Genomic DNA, 20518 nt, shown 5'->3' with positions numbered 1-20518 from the left:
GGATGTAATATCTGATGACAGAGCTGAATTGTCAGCATCCATTACTCCAGTCTTCAATATCACATGAGCCTTCACAAATTATTCTAATATCCTGATTTGGTGCTCAATAAACATTTCTTATTGTCAATGTTAAAAACAGTTGCTGTTTAATATTTTAGTGGAAATGGTCATGTATAAACTAAGCAAAATCACTAGTCAAGACCACACATTATACATGCGCATACGCTTATACAATGACTAGCTTGCAGACTAAATAACATAACATGCATATATAACATGCAAAAAAAAAAGTATTTTCACAGAGGAAACTCAAGGTCAAAGCATGTGCTTTTCGTGTTTATCTGAAGGTTTAGTTTCCCTTGTAAATGCAGTTACTATATACTCAAAGCCAAAGCCGGTCCATAACCTGCTCCTCTAAACTATACAAGTTCCACAAAAGCTTCCTCATACTGTAAATAGGCTTATTAATAAGAGATGCTACTGTATGTCAAATGTGCATTAGATGATGGTCTAAAGTGCTTGTGTAAGTGCAGTGGAAAAGAGCCAATAAAACAGACATGAGAAAATGGAGAAAACAATGAGCATCTGGCATGTTTGTGAACATATATCAGTTTATATATTATATGCCTGGCACACTAGACCACACCCATATTCAAAAAATCTGACTCAGCCTCCTCCCACTCAGCTGCAGATTTTATAAACACACAACTGTACTGAAAACAAGTCTGCCAATTCTCATTAATAAGTAGGAAGGCTACAGTATTAGGCGGTCAAACACTGTCATGCATCAGCATTCTGATACATACAGATCAGGGGTGTTTCCTCTGAGGAGGCAAGGAAGGCAGTGCCAAAAACACGCCAATATTACAAATTATAACATTAAAACTTATAATGTATAAATCACTTGATTTTCTAAAGAAACATGAAACAGTGACACCTGCAGATAAAGTTACAATGAGAGTCCATCATCTCTCTTCTCCACTGAGCCCATTGAGTTTTAAAAGACCCCCTAAAGTGTACAGTGAGTTTGGTGAAGGGTTATTGAGAATGAATGAGCGAAAGTCATGTGAGAGGAGGCAATGCCTCCATCGCGATATGATTAGATATGCGATAAATCCGGCCAATTTTGCTCGTGCGTGTTTCATGTTCGTGAAATCAGTCTGAATAACCAATATAATGGCATTAATGGGAAGACTCATTTTAAAAAGTAAGAAAACAACTTACACACTTAGATATAACCACTTTACTATGCCAAAATAAGACTTAAATGGCATGAAAACATGAGCTGTGGAAGTTTTTAGTGAGCAATCCTCTTAGTAAAATGTAAAGTAAATCTCTGTGTCTGTGAACAATGTTTACTGAAAATATGAAAAATGTAAAAAATATTTTAAGAGTTAACTATTAAAAAATAACAGCTCAACATAAGTTCACAAATAAAATATATTGTATAAATTGCTACAGGCTTTGAGTTATTATTTTGGATTAAATGTAAAATGCTTAAAAACACTAACTTGATGAGACTTATACTTAGCTTTAATAAATATAATACTGATTATACTGTTAATGTAAAAATATAAAATAGTAAAAAAAGAAATTATATTTCTGATTTATATAAATCAAATGTAAATTCATGTCCCAGTCACATTTTCTTGGTTAAATAAACAATATTTACACTATCAGAAATGTAAACATATAAAATAGATACGCTCTCCTATGCTGTATTTCAGTGTAAACAAACATGGAGGCAAAGGTAATTATAACATACCGATGATAAGAGGTAATAATCATTATTGATGATAAAAATGATCATTATAAAAGTTTATACAACAGTTCTAGCTCTCAAATCGGTTTGGACTGATAGCATTCCAACAGAAATGACTTTTCATTTTCTTTTATGACAGTAGGTGGAGACAAATGACAGTTTATGAATGAGTCATTCATTTAAATGATTCATTCAAACACACTTTTTTTTTATTTAGGAATGAAACAAGTAAATGCCTATTTATGAGTGAGTCACTGTATCATTCATTCAACCAATTCATTAAAAAAAAATTCAAATGAATAAATATTTAATATAAAACATTTGAAAATAAAAATCTAATACATCAGTACTGTATCATCTTTTTCCTCAGTGACAGCTTCTCTAGCAAGGGCATCGCCAAGATCATTTTTAATGAGGCACGAGCCCCAGTGAAAAACTGCTGTGTGCCCTGATAAATCCTTACGTGTCAATAAAGATTACTGCATACCAACCTGAGAATCATTTTCTCAGATAAAATTTCAGCAATCAAGTCATGTGTGTGTTTTTTATCAGCTTCTTAGAATCAAAACTATCGAGCCAGATTTGCGAATGAATCACTCTTTTGATCTAATGGGTCAAACGGGTAAACAAAAAGGTCTGAAATTGTTCACGATTCAGTCTGAGTCATTAGAACAGTTCACTCATGCACTGAATCATTTGCAGCAGTTTCTCACACCAAAATAGTAAGGGGATATTTTATAAGACAGAAAAGAAAAGAGCATTTTCTAAGTACACTGAAGCGAAGCAATGCAATTTGTCCTAATGGCTAATAAATTACTGATTTTTAAAAACAATTTTATTGTGCTTTTTCTTATCTATCAAAGACAGGTTGTATGTACACATCCAAACTGATTTGAACTGTCAGCACATTGAACTGTTGACAACATCTGTAAACATACAGTAATTTTCTGTCATTTCTCTGTTCTTTTCGGATCACTTCCTTGCAGCTGAACACTTGTGCACTTACACTCGGATTAAATGTTTTTCATTCGAAAGAGCTGCAGCTGTTAGAGAAGGCTGTTAGTGTTTAGTGTGCTCTCTTTAGATGTGCTAGGATAAAACATCCTGTGTCTTCACAGGGATGAGAAATATAATAAGAATACACACGTCTATATTTGCCTGTGTTTTTAAAATGTTGGGTCATGCGGTGAAAATTCAGGCTTTTAAGAGCCTCCGAAAAATACATACATACATACATAATACTGTGCTATAATGAAATATCAGCAATGTTGCTTACAATATATAAAAGGTGGTCAAATGTTTGGATTATTTAAGTTTTTTCCTCACCTCAGCCTTGTGCTTACTAATTTGATCAAAAAATACAGTATAAATAGCAATATTATGTATTACAATCTAAATATAATTACAAAAATAGTATTAAATAGTATTAGAATCTAAAGTAACTGTTTTATATATATATATATATATATATATATATATATATATATATATATATATATATATATATATATATATATATATGGGTTAAATGCAGAGCACCAATTCTGAGTATGGGTAACCATACTTGGTAAAATGTCATGACTTTCACTTTCACTTCACTTTCAAAATGTAATTTATCCCTGTGATGGCAAAGGTTTTCAGCAGCTGTAACTCCAGTCTTTTAAAAAAAGAAAAATGTTTAGGATTCTTTGATTAATTAAAAAAAAATTATAATAATTAAATCCAAAGAACAGCATTTATTTGAAATCGAACACTTTTGTAACATTATAAATTCCCTTTTTTTAAATCTTACTAACCCCAAACCTGAATGGTAGTGGATTACGAATTTCACAAAAATATGAAGCTGCATTAACACTGATAACAAGAAATGTTTCTTGATCACAAAATCAGCATATTAGAAGGATTTCTGAAGGATCCTGTGACGGACTGGAGTAATGGCTGCTGAAAATTCTGTTTTGTCATCACACAAATAATTTACATTTTAAAGTATATTCAAATAGAAAGTTATGAATTGCAATAATATTTACCAGTACTGCTAAATTGTACTATAACTATTTTTGACCAGTAAACCGTGAACTTCTAAAAAATAAAAAAATAAAAACCTTGTCAGCATTTTTCTGCTTCCAACTTCTTGTTTTATCTAAAAGAACAGGGTGGTCTGGCACTGCTTTAACAGTGGGCCCAGCCAGAGAGTGGGCTTCATGTCAGACTTGCCATTAAGGTACAGAGGAGCGCTATTCTAAGTGAGCAAATACGCAGGAGTGCAGTTGACTTCAAAGTCAGTGTCCCTTTAATTACACAAAGAGCCCAAGAGGACTTGTATGTGTGTGTCAGAGAGAGACAGGGCTGTCCTGAGCACAGAGATCAGGTCAGTGCATTTGTAATATAAAAGAATTTGGTTCCTAACACATTTCCTCTTTTATTCTCAGTCACAATCCTCCTTTCTTTTCTTCTTTTAATTCAGCAGCATTGAGTCACAGAGAGCTCTTCTGTGACGTGCAACCCCCTTGTGTGTTTACGGGTATAATTGTGCGCTTGTGTGTCTTGTTACAAGATCCGACTGGCTTTTCAATTATAGATCACCTAAAGGCTCAAACAAAGCTACTGTCCTTTCAAGCAGCAATTTAAAACATTCCAAATTCTCTCATAAAATTCAAAAGTGAATAATAAAACTAAATAAACAGAGGTTTGAATAAGCACAGTATTTTTGTTAAAATTTGTGCATATTAGATTCGCACTTGAAATACACTGACTAGGGTGCATGCTAAAAAACATGGCCACTGCAATAAAGTAGTCATAGATGTAACAACCCAGCATTACATCACAACAAATCCCATAACACCAAACTGGTAATGCCTCATGATGCAAACCTAATGGTATATTTCATTGAGTCAAAACTGCCTTTTGAATAAAGACAGAAGAAGCAATTAACCATCTAAATTGTTAACCATACCATTGTATTTTAAAAGACAGGTTTTACAGGCAAAATATTGTAAGATAAGAGTATATTTAGCAAAGCCATGTGCATACTTTAATGGCAAAATACTGAAATAGAGAAAAATGGTAACCTAAAAATGGTGTTAACTGGTTTTAAGTCAAAAATATTATAGAATATATTGATACATCAACATAAATACATTCAATTATACCAACAAAACATTTTTAGGACAAATCAGGTAGAAATAGCTCTTTATGGTAACAATTGCAGGTTACCACTTTTTACAGCGTATCACCTTATAATCAATGGAGAAAGGGGCTAACATCTAAATGGTAACATCTAAATGAACTGGTTTAATTCAATTCGCACAATTATTTAATATTGTTGAATAAACCTAAATACATCAAATTTATACCAACAAAATTAAATACATTGTATGGGCTAAATCAAGTAGAAATATTTATTCAAGATAATCCAGGTTACCACTGTTTTCACAAAAAGAAAACAAACAAAAAAAATCACCCTTTTGCGGTATATCCTATAAGTTCTCTTTCTCACAAACACATGCAAAAACACCAGAAGCAGACATCAGCTGGGACTAAAACATCTGACACTAGCTCTTCCTCAGTGCTGAAGGCCACCTTTCATCTCAAATCACTGCAGTAAAACAGCAGCAATCCCAGTATAACACAGACAACCAAAGGTATTGCTATCCAAGTCCATACAAAACTGTATGCAAGAAACCCAACTATATAAACGTCCAATGCGAACTGCATGCTGAGCAATCCATGGATGGTCCTGCATAGCATTCAATGTACGAGGCAACCGCAAACGCCATTTATACACATATATCTAATTCACAATACTCGAATTTCAATAGTTCATCTGTGAACTATCAATCAAAGTAGTTACTGTAGTTTCCCAGACGCCAGCTCAGTGACTTTGATCAATTGTCATGACACAGCACACGAACAGGCGACATGAAACACATGCTTCCGGCGGATATCGACAACTAATATTTAATCCACCACCTTGGAATCTTACAGGAAACCAGCATGTCTTAAAAACAAGCACAAAACAGGTTGTCTGATGCGTTTCAGATGAAGGAGCGGCTGGCCTGCAAGCGCCAACCGGTCGACTCGGTTTTCATACCTGAGCTGTCCATGGTGCTGTAGTCGTCCTGTCGGGCAGGGCCTGTTTTAACGCTGCCGAGGGTCACTGCCGTCAAACCACCGCCACCGCCACCACTTCGTCCCCCGGTGCAGAAGTCTCCGCTGCTATCGACCAGCTGCAAAGATTCGTAGCCATCGTAACTGCTCTTTTTCTTGTAGCCACCTAGCAGGCTCATGAGCACAATTGGGAATCACATAGACGTACGACAACGACGATTTCAAGAGACTAGGGGAATGCACATGTTCTATGTGACAGCTCGGAGGGACGGAATAGCCTAATGTCCCGCTACATACAGCCGCTAGATACAGGAGAGAAGAGGGGGTGCGTCATCGAGCGCCGCATTTACTACACTGCACACACACAGAGCCAGCAGCCAATCAGGGCAGCCAGTGAACATCCCTCTCTGCACCCTCTATCCACATCCTGTGCCTGCTTTATATCTCTTTATTTCAGTGAAACTAATTTATAACAGATCTATAACTTCAATGATAGTAATAACAAACATTTTTACGCCGGCCATCATATATACAGGCAAGAAAGATATTTTATTTTGCATTGCAACATTATTTCCTTATCAATTAAGCACATTTACATTAACCATGATTTAATTTGAAAAAAAAAAATCACTGTATTACAGTAAAAGTTAATTAAGTTAATTACTATAAAAGTTGTTAAATATTACTGTATTACAATAATATGATTCATCATTGATAATAATAGAAATCAAGCAAACAAAACTTATTTCAAATGTTAAGATACATAAATGAATATTTAGGATGGAATTGTGCTTAACTATCATGAAAATAATACAATTTAAAACTTAAAATTCATCATGCAAAAATATCTGCACAAAGAAATTGGGGGTAAATATGCAGTTTCTGTTTATGATTTAGTCATAGAATCTTATTGATTCATTTAGTAGATTCAGCAAACAGCTTATTCTTGTTCAAATCTGCTTGTTTTTGCTTTGCATGTACAAATACACATTTCAGAACAAGTAATTTCTAAACACTAAAGGCTCTTTATGATAAGGCATGCATATGCGGTATGTAAAAGTTGAAATTCCTTTTTTTTTTTCAGTAAAGACAAACCAACTGCACTTTTATGGCTGTTTAGTTCAAACCTAAATTTGTCTCGGCTGTTTCTGTACACTGCAGTGCTAAGTAAATAGTGCTATTTATTCATTTTGTTTCCATGGGCTTTGCATTGTTCCTGTGCCAAGCAGTTGCACAAAAATATGCTTTTACGGCTTTATAGTCTATGCTTAACTCGGATATAGTGGTCAGTGATTTGCCAGTGGAAGTCAGGCAATCCAAGACTTCCTCTCTAGTAGGATGGTTTATGTCTAATTGAGCTACTTGATGCTTCCCTTCATGCAGCCCCCTTGTTTGGCAGCCACTAGGGCTACATGCTTTCTCCTAAGAGAGCTGGAGCCCGGGCAACTCTTTGAGAAGAGTGAGACTGAGAACACAGCTTTAGGAAGTGTCACCAAAAGAAAGGCTCTGGTTTCTGTCTGCCATTAATTACCAATTTAACGCTAACTCTAATTTATTTGTTTACCTTTACCATTATAAAAACAACTAAGTAAACCTGGGTCAGCTGGAGGACACTTGAAATGCAAACTTTAAAGACAAAAATATATGATAATGTTGATTTACTCTCATGGTACTATTTGAAAGGCAAGAGAATGTTAGTATTGTTATTTTAGTATATATAATGAAAATCAATTGCTGAGAAAATGGTAAGCATAATGCACATTATATTTTTTAGAAGAAACCCCCACCAGCAGCCGGAGTAGTAATCATCAATTACATTTTTTTTTTAATTTAATTGCAGAAAAGGGAAAAGAAATAGTGAGACTTTAGAGAAGAAAAAAATAATAATAATTGTGAAGTGTAAACTCTGAACTGCAAGAAATGTATATCTTGCAATTTTCGGAAAAAAAGTCACATTACCTTTCTTTTTTTTCTTGGCAAAAATGATTTCATAGAAAAGCATTTGGCCTTGTCTAGGAGTTAATGTTACACTCACATAAGGTTGTTTTTTAACACATCTTGTGATCATTTTCAAGGCTTATAAATGTAAATGTCTGATAATCTGTCACTGATAATGTTACAAGAGTCTTTAAAAAAAAGAAAAAAGAAAAAAAGAATTCACTGTACCACTCAGATCTAGTAGTTTATACCTTTGTAGAAAGCAAGAGTGGACCAGAGAAAATAAATAAGAAGCACTGATGTTTTTTTTACTCTTTTCAGCATTATTTTCTCTTTTTATTTTCATATGTTTAAAAGACAGTCTTCATATTCACAAACTGGCATCTGTATAATAGTACAACAAATATGATGAAACTATTAACAAAGCTAACACACCTCTCACACACTGTAAGGGATTCAGGTGACACTTAGACCACAGTGTATCTTGGTTAATATGTACAGTAGGCTGAATGAAGTGGACTTGGATTCATGGCTGGGATGGATTAATTTTTAACACTATGAAACCTTAAATTGTAGTGACTTGCTTAAAAGAAACTACTTAGGTTGCATTAACCCTTTAGGAAACCTTATAGATGAAACCGATAGTTATTTGCAGTTGGTTTCAAAAAATTATATATGCATGCAACTGACATTGGTAAATTCAGCTGAATAATATGCAACATCATCAGTCATGAGAAACATTCTAATGTAAAGTTGAGACTGTGAGGACATGCAATATTGCTTCCATGGCAACAGACGCAGTAAGAGCACCCTTCTGCACAGCTCCATTAGGATGCAAGGGGTTTCCCTTAACCTTTTAGACAGCCATAAACTGACCTTGTGTGTATTAGAGATTACAAATCTCATAAATCAAATGCAATCAAATACATAACTCTTTCGTTGTCATTGATCAAACTTCAGTGATTTTTTTCTCCCCATTATACATAGAGGAAAAGATGGATCAGATGAGATTATTTAATCTTGTGCTATTTACTACCATTTTAAAAAGAAAACAAGCAGATAGAACAGAAAATGAATAGGGGACACTAGTGTTAGAAGATCGTTTTTTAAATAAAAATAAAGCAAGTCAAAAGAATAGAAAAATAATAAAGAATGCTAGTGCTAGAGGGTAATTTTTTTTTTTAATTAAAAAGAAAAGAAAACAAGTAGTAAGAAAAGAAAACTAATATAGAGAGTGCAAGTGTTAGAGGGTCCTTTTTCCCCTTTTTTAATAAATAAAAATAAAACAAGTCTAAATTTTATAAATATATATATATATATATATATATATATATATATATATATATATATATATATATATATATATATATATATATATTATTATTATTATTATTATTATTATTATTACCCTGTTGGAAAATTATGTTTTAGAATATATAGCTGATTTCCAATTGGTCTAAGATGATCATTAGCTCGTCTAAACCAGTCAGCAGATGTTCCATGATGGTACCTTCTTGTAGCATCTTGGAAAAGCTAGTTAGCTAGGCTAGCTACATACACACATACATACATACGTAAATTAATGAATGCATACACAAGTAACAAATACATAAATCATAACAAATAAAAGACCACGACAGTTTAAGATTTTCAAGTTAAATGACACCTGCTAATAAGCCAATCTTAGACCATCTTAAAACCATCTACCATGTTACAAATCATCAACAATCTTAAAACAGAATTTTTCAATGTGGTCATCGTTAATCTTCTGTCGAAATCTCGGTTCATCATTCTAAATAATAATACTAAAGCTACGGTTGTTATTATGACTATTAAACAATCGCCTCCTATGCATCAGTGTCGAAATGCATCCGATCAGCTGATCTGCTTTGCATGTCGTGACTCACGTAACGTTAGGTTATTGCTTCTTAAAAACAGGCCCGTCGTCATATAAAATTAACAAATGCGATATTATGCTGCAGCGATGTTGACATGAAGAAGACCACATCTAAACAAAACGCCTATGGCACTACATAAAACATATTACTTATTTATATGCAGATAAGGATAAAAATCCAACCTCGGGATCGATCGTGACATCACGGCAGCAACGACGGTTTGAATAATAATAACAATTTACTACGTAATGTCAAAGATGTCTCATCCAATGCTGAATGACTACATCTACTAAATAATAAACACACTCGGTGGTTTATAAACAGCGTTTTCCTCCTACCTTTAGATGCACTGTATATCATTCTCCGATGCCCCAGCTGATGTCAGAAACGCTGACCTTTCATTTGTCATCCGCTGGCTGTCAAAGGTCAGATTGGCGCAAATCCCAGCGAATCGTGCTGCGTCTTGAATAAGCGCTACTTCAGCATCATCGAATCAAAACCCACAAGCCAAATCCACAGCCGACTGTCAGTAGCGTCAAATCTATCGCTGATTTGTTGTACTTTTATTTTAAGTGACAGGCTAAGCAGTCAGACTTGACTCTTTTTTTATGGGAGGGATGATTATAATTTTAGCTGTGTGTCATACTGGATTCCCTTTTTCAAAACGTTCGGGTCTTCCATGATGACGCACGCAGCCTACAGACACAGGCGGTATGTGCTACTCTTTCTTTTTGTGGCTCTACTGAAGCTGAGCTCATGAATATTAATTCGATGATGGTGACGTTACTCGATAAACTTCCTGGAACGTCTAGCAGCTCTGAGCGTCTGTTATGTTACCTTATTAATATTCATGAGGCAAGCTTTTGCCGTAGTAGGATTTGGAAACGTTATTACACATTAACGCGCATCCCACCCCCCAGGGGACATCCTTCCTAACAGCTGGTTAGATGCCACGTCGCTTTTAGGTAGAACGTTTTTACCTGCAGAAAGCTAAAATAATATTAATAATCGTCATCATCACCATCTAAAATATTGTAGCTGCAAATATATTTTAAGATTAGTTCCATTATCAATTAATATATATATATATATATATATATATATATATATATATATATATATATATATATATATATATATATATATATATATATATAAACTGCTGAAATTGGTAATTATAATTATTATTATTACTTGTGTATTATGTTTTCACGGGTATTATTTATACCACTTGTGGAGGTCCAAAGACAAATTTATATGAAAATAAATTATGAAGATTCAATTCCAATCAAAATAATACACCCAACGTTTCTGTGAAAATAAGTTTATTTTCTTTGGGGGTGGGGAGGAAAGCTCAGGAATGTAAATTCTTGTCTATGGTATTGCATAACGAGAATGTGTGGAGATATTTTACATGTTTTCTCCATTCCATATTGTCCGATATGTAAGACCATATCATGTCATGGGAGACAGAACAGGAAGCATGAAAGAATGAAAGAAAACAGAAAGATATAAACATAGGTTGATAACTATAAAGTCATGTGTGCCTAACACTCCTTCAGTTTATATGTTTTGGGGACAAACAATGTAAATCTAATTGTAATTTAATCTGTGATTTTTGACGAATCTTTGCTTTAATCTCCTGGATACAGAATACATCACTCTTGTTCTGGATGAACACTGGCACATTTATTAAATGGGTACAATACATAATCTTGTAACCTCATTAGATTATTTTCTATCAACGGTTTTAGTTCATAAGTATGGCTCTTACTGAACAGTATTTACCAAAAAAGGCAGTGTTTGAAGAATATCTGATATGGTATATGATTATTATATCACATTATTCTTATATATTGCCATTTTCTATAGTGTTACTCTAACATTGGTTTGATTCTTAACAGGTAAGCACTCTATCAAAGTTTTTCAAAGAATAAAGCCTGGTGTTCACAATAGCAATTTCAGCAGATCAAGAATTTGTACTTCTCCAAGGCACACAGTATGTGATTTGGACACACACACACACACACACACACACACACACACACACACATATATATATATGCAAACACAACAGACAGAGATGATATCTAGTAAAGCCCCTTCAGAAATAACAAAATCTCACTGGAATGCTTGAACAGTTCAGTGTCTCATTCACTTACACAAGGTGACATGTGTCTACCCTTCAATATTCTAATGTGATTTAATAACATCTATATAAATTTGTGCGCTCTGAGTTGAAACCTAGTTAGTTCACCCAAAAATGAAAATTAGCCCATAAATTACTCACCCTCAAGTCTTCCTAAGTGCATATGACTTTTTTCTTTCAGACAAATCCAGTAGGAGTTATGTTAAAATTTGTCTTTGATCTTTCAAGCTGTTTAATGGCACTAAGCAGTGAGAGTGAGTTATTTATGGGCTAATTTTCATTTTTGGATGAAATGACCCTTTATCAATCTTTTACGACTATTGTAAGATATAAGTTGAATTTAACAGACTGATTCCCAGATTCCAGCAAATGCTTAAAGCAGAGAACAAGTCCTTGAAATGTATAAAATCTTTACAGAAACTGAAATAATCAAAGCTAGCACTATGAAGAATAATACTATACTACCAATGGACAAGTTGCGATAATAAAAGTGACTAGCATGGAATCTTTGGAAACCAAATGTGGTCAATTAGTAATTCCTCTAAGAGGAGGCCACACCGTTATCTCTGATATGAGACTTTCAGTGGATTTCCTCAGTGAGTTGAAGCATACCGAGCATCTGATTGGATGGTAGGGATCTTTGTGCTGAGAAGTGTGCTGATATTCGGCCAGATCCGATCTGTCTCTGTGTCCGAGAATGTGTACAGGATCCCTTTACCCCTGCAAAGGTACACATAATTACACTGATTTTAACAAAAGAGAACAAGGTTTTCTTTCATTCTTTAAAATGACTCATAGAAGTACAATCACAAGGACACTGGGTGAAATTTGTTTTGCATTCCAAAATGTGTGGTAATTTCTATAAATGTGTTATGAGCTTACTTATAAAAGTCTGCGACAGGTTTGGCAACATCTTTGTAGTGTCTCAGTCTGGCCACCAGGGCTTCTGGTCTGTCATCCTCCTGTTGAATCAATGGCTCTCCTGTGATGTCATCTATCCCCTGTAAACACACCAGAAATGAGTAAAACTGATAGAAAGATTACATACATATGTTCCTTTAGCAAATGCTTTTATACAAAGCAATTTACAAATGAAGAATACAAGTGATTAATCATATTGATGCAATAACACCAGCAATACAAACTTCATACATAGCACAAGCAAGAAGAAGAGGGGATATGAGAAAAATAAAAGCATGTATGTATGCATAAAAGTGTGTATGTATGCATTAGGGGAGTAATGTACACAGAAGTCACAGTTGAGTACGTACCATGGTTTTGGGATCAAAGTTTGTTACAACAGGAAAAGTATTGTTTTATTTTTTTCATAGATGTAGCACAAGAATTATTTTTTGCTTTGAATTATATTTCAAGATTTAAAGCAAAAAAAGAATGGTCTGACTTTACATTTGTGAAATTATGCTACATAAAACACTTGCACAAAACAAAAACAGCAGATGGGCTGAATGAAAATGCTAATTTAATCTCTGACAGAAAAGCAGTGATATAGGGTTTCCTTGGTTACTATTGTAAACAAAGCAGCTGCACTTATAAACATTACTTTAATATGCATTAACTGAAGGTAAGAGGAAAAGAACACATTTCTGAAGATGGTCAGTTCCTCTCAGAGATACATTCATATAAACCTATATATCGAGCTTTACGAACAGTGAGCTTGATCTGACTGGTACAATGTGTTCTCCTCTTTACAGACTTCATAAAAATTCCACACAAATTACATTTTGGGAAATTATTTGCAATGCAGTTTGTGTGCAATTCTGGAACAGAATATGTTGGTCATATAATTAGAATATGATCAAAAAGTTGCTCTATTTCACTAGTTCCATTCAAAAAGTCAAACTTGTGTATTATATTCATTCATTACACACAGACTGATATATTTCAAATGTTTATTTCTTTTCATTTTGATGATTATAACTGACAACTAAGGAAAATCCCAAATTCAGTATCTCAGAAAATTTTAATATTGTGAAAAGGTTCAATATTGAAGACACCTGGTGCCACACGCTGATCAACAAATTAACTCAAAACACCTGCAAAATGCCTTTAAATGGTCTCTCAGTCTAGTTCTGTAGGCTACACAATCATGGGGAAGACTGTTGACTTGACAGTTATCCAAAAGACGACCATTGACATCTTGCACAAGGAGGGCAAGACACAAAAGATCATTGCAAAAGAGGCTGGCTGTTCACAGAGCTCTGTGTCCAAGCACATTAATAGATAGGCGAAGGGAAGAAAAGATCTGGTAAAAAAAAGTGTACAAGCAATAGGGATAACCAGACTCTGGAGAAGATTGTGAAACAAAATCCATTCAAAAATGTGGGGGAGATTCACAAAGAGTGGGCTACAGCTGGAGTCAGTGCTTCAAGAACCAATACACACAGATTGGGTTTTAGTTGTCCGTTCCTTGTGTCAAGCGACTGTTGAATAACAGACAGCATCAGAACCATCTTGCCTGGGCTAAATACAAAAAGGACTGGACTGCTGCTGAGTGGTCCAAAGTTACAATCTGACTTTGCTCCAGCCTGGAATTGAACTACTGGTTTCGTCTGGTCAGAGGAGAACTGGCCCCCCAATTGAACCAAAAAGGTTTTTTTCTCCATTCTGTCACCGATGGAGTTTCGGCTCCTTGCCGCTGTCGCCTCTGGCTTGCTAAGTTGGGGTCACTTCATCTACAGCGATATCGTTGACTTGATTGCAAATAAATGCACAGACACTATTTAACTGAACAGAGATGACATCACTGAATTCAACGATGAACTGCCTTTAACTATCATTTTGCATTATTGACATACTGTTTTGCTAATGAATGTTGTTCAGTTGCTTTGACACAATGTTTTGTTTAAAGCGCTATATAAATAAAGGTGACTTGACTTGACTTATGTTCTCTGATGAAAGTACATTTTGCATTTCCTTTGGAAATCAGGGTCCCAGAGTCTGGAGGAAGAGAGGAGAGGCACACAATCCACGTTGCTTGAGGCCAGTGTGATGGTTTGGGGTGCCATGCCATCTGCTGGTGTTGGTCCACTGTGTTTTCTGAGGTCCAAGGTCAAATTATATATATATATATATATATATATATATATATATATATATATATATATATATATATATATATATATATATATATATAATTTATTCACTATTTTAATGTCAGTACTAGGAAGCAGTTAAAGGAAAAGTTCACCCAAAACTGAAAATCTGCTGAGCTCACCCTGAGGCCAAACATTATGAGTTTGCTTCTTTAAATAAAAAAATGTAGCATTACATACTTGCTCACCAATGGATCCTCTGCAGTGAGCTTTTAGATTGAGGGCTCACACAGTTTATAAAAGCATCATAACAATCCACAAGTAATCCATTCAATTGCAGTGCATATTTGTAAGAAACAAGTCTATTATACAGCTAATTTAACTTTGAACCGCTGCTTCTGGCCAAAATACCAAACCAGAGTCCATAATAAGGCTTCCTCCTGTATAAAAAAAACAAACAAAAAAAAAAATTTACTGTTGGAAATAATTCTCTTTCCAACAGTACCCATTCACTGCAGAGAATCCATTGCTGAGCAAGTGATGTAATTTCTCCTAATCTTTTCCCATGAAGAAACTCGCCTTAGTTGGCCTGAGGTTAACAAATTTTCATTTTTGGGTCAATTAAGTCCTCTAAGTGCTCATGAAAGAGATTACAAAGGTAGCATTGTAATAGCTAGAAAACGTTCACAAAGTTTTTGTGAAATAAGCACATGCAACAGCGGTGTACCAAGTCCTGCTCCTAGAGGGCCAGAGTTTAGATCCAACCTTGCTTTAAAACAGCTGGTTGTAATTTTGTATGAATTTCAAAGACCATTATCAGTTGGTTCCGGGGTCTTTAACGATGGAACTAAACTCTGCAAGAAGGTAGATGAATTCTATAAGGGTAGTGTCATTCAAAATGGAAAATTTTAATTCTACTACACAGAAGCATTTAGTGTTTCAGTGAACACACAACTCACACTTGCAAGTTGGGACACACCAGGGAGTCATCCAGACTGACAAAAATTGTGAATAAAAATGGTAACATCTAAATGAACGGGTTAATTAGCGTTGAGTTAAAATTATTATTTCATATCGGTGAATCAACCTCAATACAGTACATCAATTTATACAAACAAAACTATTTTTATGAGTCAAATCAGATAGAAATAGCTCTTTAAGGTAACAGTTGCAGGCTACCTGGGTATCCAGTGTATTTCTGATTTATGATTCATCATTATTCCATGAACAATTTATTAATAACATTTTTGTGCTTACATTTTGAAAACATTATTAAAGACCAGATAACACTGAACGAACATTCTGTTAACATTACACTAAAATTAAGTTTTGTAGCCTTGAGAGAACCTTGCCAGAACATTAGCCAAAGTTCTGAGAATGTTCTCTGTTAGCTGAAAGACTAAAATGTTCACCTGGACGCGGGGAGGATTAAAGCACATATTGTACACTCTGCCGCTGAGTGGATGTATCCATCGATGTCGTAGCCTTTCCTTCAGTGTTTCCAGAGGGATGTTGAGGTTGATAGCTACATCCAGATCACAGGCACTGTTCAGGGATTCAGCCTGAGCTAGCGTTCGAGGGAAACCTGAAGGATAAGTGCACAAAATGACTTCTAATACATGAATAAAGGAAGAAATGTGCATGTGTTCACCTGATTTATTCACATGAGTGATTGATTTTTCTGTTCTTATTTGATTATTACATGTTTACGATATCATGTGAGAGTTATAAATAAATACTATTTTGAAATGTCACTTATGTTGCAATGTAGTTTCACAACTTCTTAAATATTAAGCTTCAGCTTTTGCAGTTTCAGCTTTAATGTGTACGGTCCTGCAGTAAAGGAACACTAGTTTTAATCCATGTAGCAAGAATACTTAAACCGGCTTTGTAGGTCACGCTGTACATCTTTTCAGTAAATGTTTGATATCCTATCATTCTATAGTGGGAGCTAGAGACTTTGACTTTCTAAGATAGCAGTTGTTACATCTTGAATTTTCTGATCTCACAAATCAGTAATCAATTGATAAAATTGAAATAGGCAATAAAAAGCAACATGTTTTTCAATGCTCCTAGCTTACTTCCTAAAATTACAGATTGTGTTGAGTGTCTGTTAAATAGAGAAATGAAAGTTTTGCTTCCCCTCAAGAGACTTGCCTTAGTCCTAAACACATAAAAAATAATATAGCAAAAGGATCAGTTCCTAAATTTGCCACCATACCATCCAACACCCAGCTGTATTTGGTCATCTCCTCCAATCTAGGCAGCAGAAGACGCGTCATGACATGGTCTGGCACAAGCAATCCTTTTTTTATATACGTCTTAGCTAGAACACCAGCCTCTGCAGAAAAGACAATGAATGGAACACATATCTTTCATAATAATCATCAAACTTACGGCTTTACACATATCGTTAATAAATGTTTTCTATGACATTTATTTATTCATGTATTAAATTTTTTACATATGACCATACTTTAAATAGCAAACATAAACTTTAACTGAGACAAAGCAATTATTAATCATATAAGTTTTTAACCAGCAACTAGGTGTTAATCATATAATAGATCGGAGCAGTCACATGAGAGACTTGAGACATTGATACCCTATCATTTTGTTTCATAATTTTATCTACAAGCATACAAATAACAAAGTATGATAAAATTCCTAAACATGGATGGGATCGTGTTTGGAACAACTATTTATGTTTCTTTGGTAGCTAAATCAGCGCTCAGCCTTCAAAGTTTTCAAAGTTTAATGGACAAATATATTTAGCATAAATGAGAAAAAAATGTGTGCTAATGCAAAAAGTGACCTTAATTATAATTATCTTTAAAAAGTTCAATTATTTTCAACTTTAGGCTTTTTACTTAAAATGGATCTTCCAGCCATCATAACTCTACTGAGCATGAATAAAGAGTCTACTCTAACTAATGTGTTCATCGGTAGGCTATACAATATGTTGATTAGTCTTAAAATGAATTAGTTTTTATCTACATAATGAATGCCAGCAGTATTAATAGTCTTAATAAGGGATATGCGGGTATGGCTACAGTGCACTAAAAAAGAAATGTGGAGTGGCATCTTGCCAGCATGACAACTTTTGAAGGCATTTACCTCACATGAACCCAAACATAATTACGCCCGCGGGTGTACCAACCACATATTCCAGATTGGGAGGACCAAATGTTTAAATTAAAGAATCTATAACCCGTTAATCTAAACATATAAAGCGCAACAGTGGATGATCAATGGCTCCCTTCTTTTTCACAGTAGCTATGTCTCAAAACCCAGCAAGATTGCTTTTATTTGTTGGCATCGACATGATTGTTTCCAGAGATAACGAGCAGCAAGTACCAGTTTTCGCAGCGATGTTTTCTCGGACAAAGTCTCCACTGGACAAATGTTTAAGGCCGAAACTGTGCGCGATCCTCTCGGATATGGTCCCCTTCCCCGAGCCTGGTGGACCCATGATAACAGCCCGGAATAACCTGGACATTTCCGCACTGAACTGCCCTGTTTACAATAAAAACGAGTTCAGCATTACAAGTAGAGAAATCATGCAACTCGTGCACTTATTTAACGTGGGCTAGTTTGCGACACAGTGCGCGTTTGCATTACAATTCAGATATTACAATTCTGTTAAAGCAGCTCTTCGGTGCAGAATGAGGGGTGGGTGACCTGTAACATCGAATAAAGCCACAAATTCATACAAAGAGACATGACTTTAAAAGTTACAGGTCAAAAAACAACAAACAAACTTACCCACCCACAGTACAGTACTATTAAACGGTTATTTCCACGTTAAAGACAGAGCCCGTGGTCACTGTTCGTTAAACCTGACCAGCCTTTCTCAGTCTGACGCGCCGCCTACTGCTCTTTATGTAGTCGCGAACGTCTCCTCTCTGCAAATGAATGGAGCAGAAACATAAACGCCCTATTTTAAAACACCTCTGGTACAGCATCGCCCTGAAAAATATGCCCAAGCTGTACCGCACAGGAGTCTGGGCGTTGTAGTATTTATTTGCAGCAGCGCATTATATATAAAGCGACGCATGTTGCTATGGTTAGGTGTGTTGAAATATGTCCAACTTTCAGGTTCCTACCCAGCCGGCATTTCAACGTTGATTCAACGTTGAAACAACGTCAGGTACCATGGTTGAATCAACGTTGAAAAACCTTTCGATTTTGCAAATTGGATCAACGTTGAAATCACGACGTTGATTCACCGTTGAAATCGTGACGTTGATGTACGGTTGAAATCACGACGCTGATTCACCGTTGAAATCCCGACGTTGAATCAACGTTGAATAACCTTTCGATTTTGCAAATTGGATCAACGTTGAAATCACGACGTGGATTCACCGTTGAAATCGCGACGCTGTTTCACCGTCTTACCTGCATTATGGGTGAATTAGGGTCGTGCTGCAGACCTGGGAGGAAAGCTGAACGAGGTGTTGATTTTGAAAAGTTAATCAGCGTTGATAACACGACGTTGTTTCCCCGTCGTACCTTGCACCGTGTGTAAATACACCTAGATCCTAGTTGGCATTTAGATCAACAATGTACATGCAAGGCAAAAAAAACTAATGACTGGCAGCAATGGCTTTACAAACAACTTCAATAAACTACCACATGCTCAAAATTGTCAAACAGCAGTTTAATTTTGGAAACATACTGTATAAAACAGATGAAAATAATCCCACACTTTATTATGCAGAGTATGCATGGAGGTAATGCTAAAAACATGTAGTAGAACAATCCAAATACAATAATATTTAAAGGTTTTTGTAAAATAATTTGGCACATAAATGCATATTTTTTGCAGCACTTACAAGACAAACCCTTGTACCTTTATGACTGAAACCAGTGGATCTTTTATTTTGGTGGAAAACTACAGTTTCTGTCAAAAACATGTTTGAGTAATGTGTCTCATTTCAAGTTGTGCACATTTGTGCAGTGAAAATGTGTTGCACAGTACGAGCAGGGAACCTTCCACCAGTTGATTTCTAATGGGAACCCCCCCGGACTGTGTCTTCTTTACCGTGGGGAATGCAGAATGAGATTTCTACCGCAGGGCACTCTAAAATGTTAGAACCAGCAGCCTTAGTGTATACAGTGTGGTTGTGCTTCGGGTGATCCTTGAAAGTGTCCCAGCGCTAGGTCCTTTCTGACGCCGTCCCCTCCACTCTCTCCCACTTGTGCACTTTCTTTACCGTCCTGTATAAACATTTACATTTAATCATTTAACAGATGAATTTATCCAAAGCGACTTACGAATGAGAAGAACAGAAGCAGTCAGGTGTACAAGCGAACAACAACAGGATACAAGTGCTATGACAAGTCTCAGTTAGGCTAGTACAGAACGCATAGCCAGGTTTTTATATGAAAGACAAGAAAAGAAGGAAAAGTGCTAGCATTAGTTGGTTAAGTTCTGGTGAAAAAGATGAGTCTTAAGATGTTTCTTGAAGATGAGTAAAGAGATTGGGAGGTGATTCCACCAGCTGGGTACAGTCCAGGAAAAGGTCCTTGAGAGTGATTATGAACCTCTTTGGGATGGCACCACAAGGCGTCGTTCACTTGCAGAGGGCAAACTTCTGGAGGGCACATA

At 35.4% G+C, this 20518-nt stretch overlaps 2 protein-coding genes across 12 annotated transcripts in view; both read right to left on the bottom strand.

Annotated features, from left to right (window-relative positions):
- LOC113050567 (putative tyrosine-protein phosphatase auxilin) overlaps window positions 1-10446 on the bottom strand; it is a 49317-nt gene extending 38871 nt beyond the window's left edge. For 2 of the 7 annotated variants that reach the window (XM_026213640.1, XM_026213642.1), the window contains exons 1-2: window positions 10044-10445; window positions 5853-5988 (exon numbers count right to left, since the gene is read on the bottom strand). In XM_026213640.1, the coding sequence (XP_026069425.1) occupies window positions 5853-5865 (13 nt within the window). In that variant the 5' untranslated portion in view covers window positions 5866-5988; window positions 10044-10445. The other 5 variants (XM_026213635.1, XM_026213637.1, XM_026213641.1 and 2 more) reach the window with 4 other exon arrangements.
- A 567-nt stretch (window positions 10447-11013) lies between these two features.
- On the bottom strand, window positions 11014-18872 carry LOC113050565 (adenylate kinase 4, mitochondrial-like). Of its 5 annotated transcripts, none has more exons than XM_026213633.1 (7): window positions 18673-18812; window positions 18529-18588; window positions 18265-18423; window positions 17129-17248; window positions 16320-16492; window positions 12737-12855; window positions 11014-12574 (listed from the first exon to the last, which is right to left on the bottom strand). In XM_026213633.1, exons 3-7 carry the CDS (start codon window positions 18404-18406, stop codon window positions 12448-12450), a joined length of 681 nt encoding a protein of 226 aa, XP_026069418.1. In that variant the 5' UTR covers window positions 18407-18423; window positions 18529-18588; window positions 18673-18812; the 3' UTR covers window positions 11014-12447. The 5 variants fall into 5 exon arrangements, with proteins under 5 accessions (XP_026069418.1, XP_026069417.1, XP_026069419.1 ...); XM_026213632.1 differs by having other exon boundaries at window positions 18543-18588; XM_026213634.1 differs by having other exon boundaries at window positions 18543-18588; window positions 18677-18812.
- Window positions 18873-20518: the final 1646 nt, after the last annotated feature.

The sequence above is a fragment of the Carassius auratus genome, chromosome 31 (assembly GCF_003368295.1).
Source record: "Carassius auratus strain Wakin chromosome 31, ASM336829v1, whole genome shotgun sequence".
Taxonomy (NCBI): Eukaryota; Metazoa; Chordata; class Actinopteri; order Cypriniformes; family Cyprinidae; genus Carassius; species Carassius auratus.
The sequence above is the reverse complement of the archived record's forward strand: the minus strand, read 5'-3'. Positions and strand labels throughout refer to the sequence as shown.

Coding starts and splice junctions, on each gene's coding strand:
- LOC113050565 (XM_026213631.1), bottom strand. CDS start 18,406: ATGTCCAGGTTATTCCGGGCTGTTATCATGGGTCCACCAGGCTCGGGG. Junction 17,249..18,264: donor AAACATCGCTGCGAAAACTG/GTACTTGCTGCT, acceptor TCTTTTCTGCAG/AGGCTGGTGTTCTAGCTAAG. Junction 12,856..16,319: donor TTAATCCTCCCCGCGTCCAG/GTGAACATTTTA, acceptor GTGTGTTTACAG/GGGATAGATGACATCACAGG.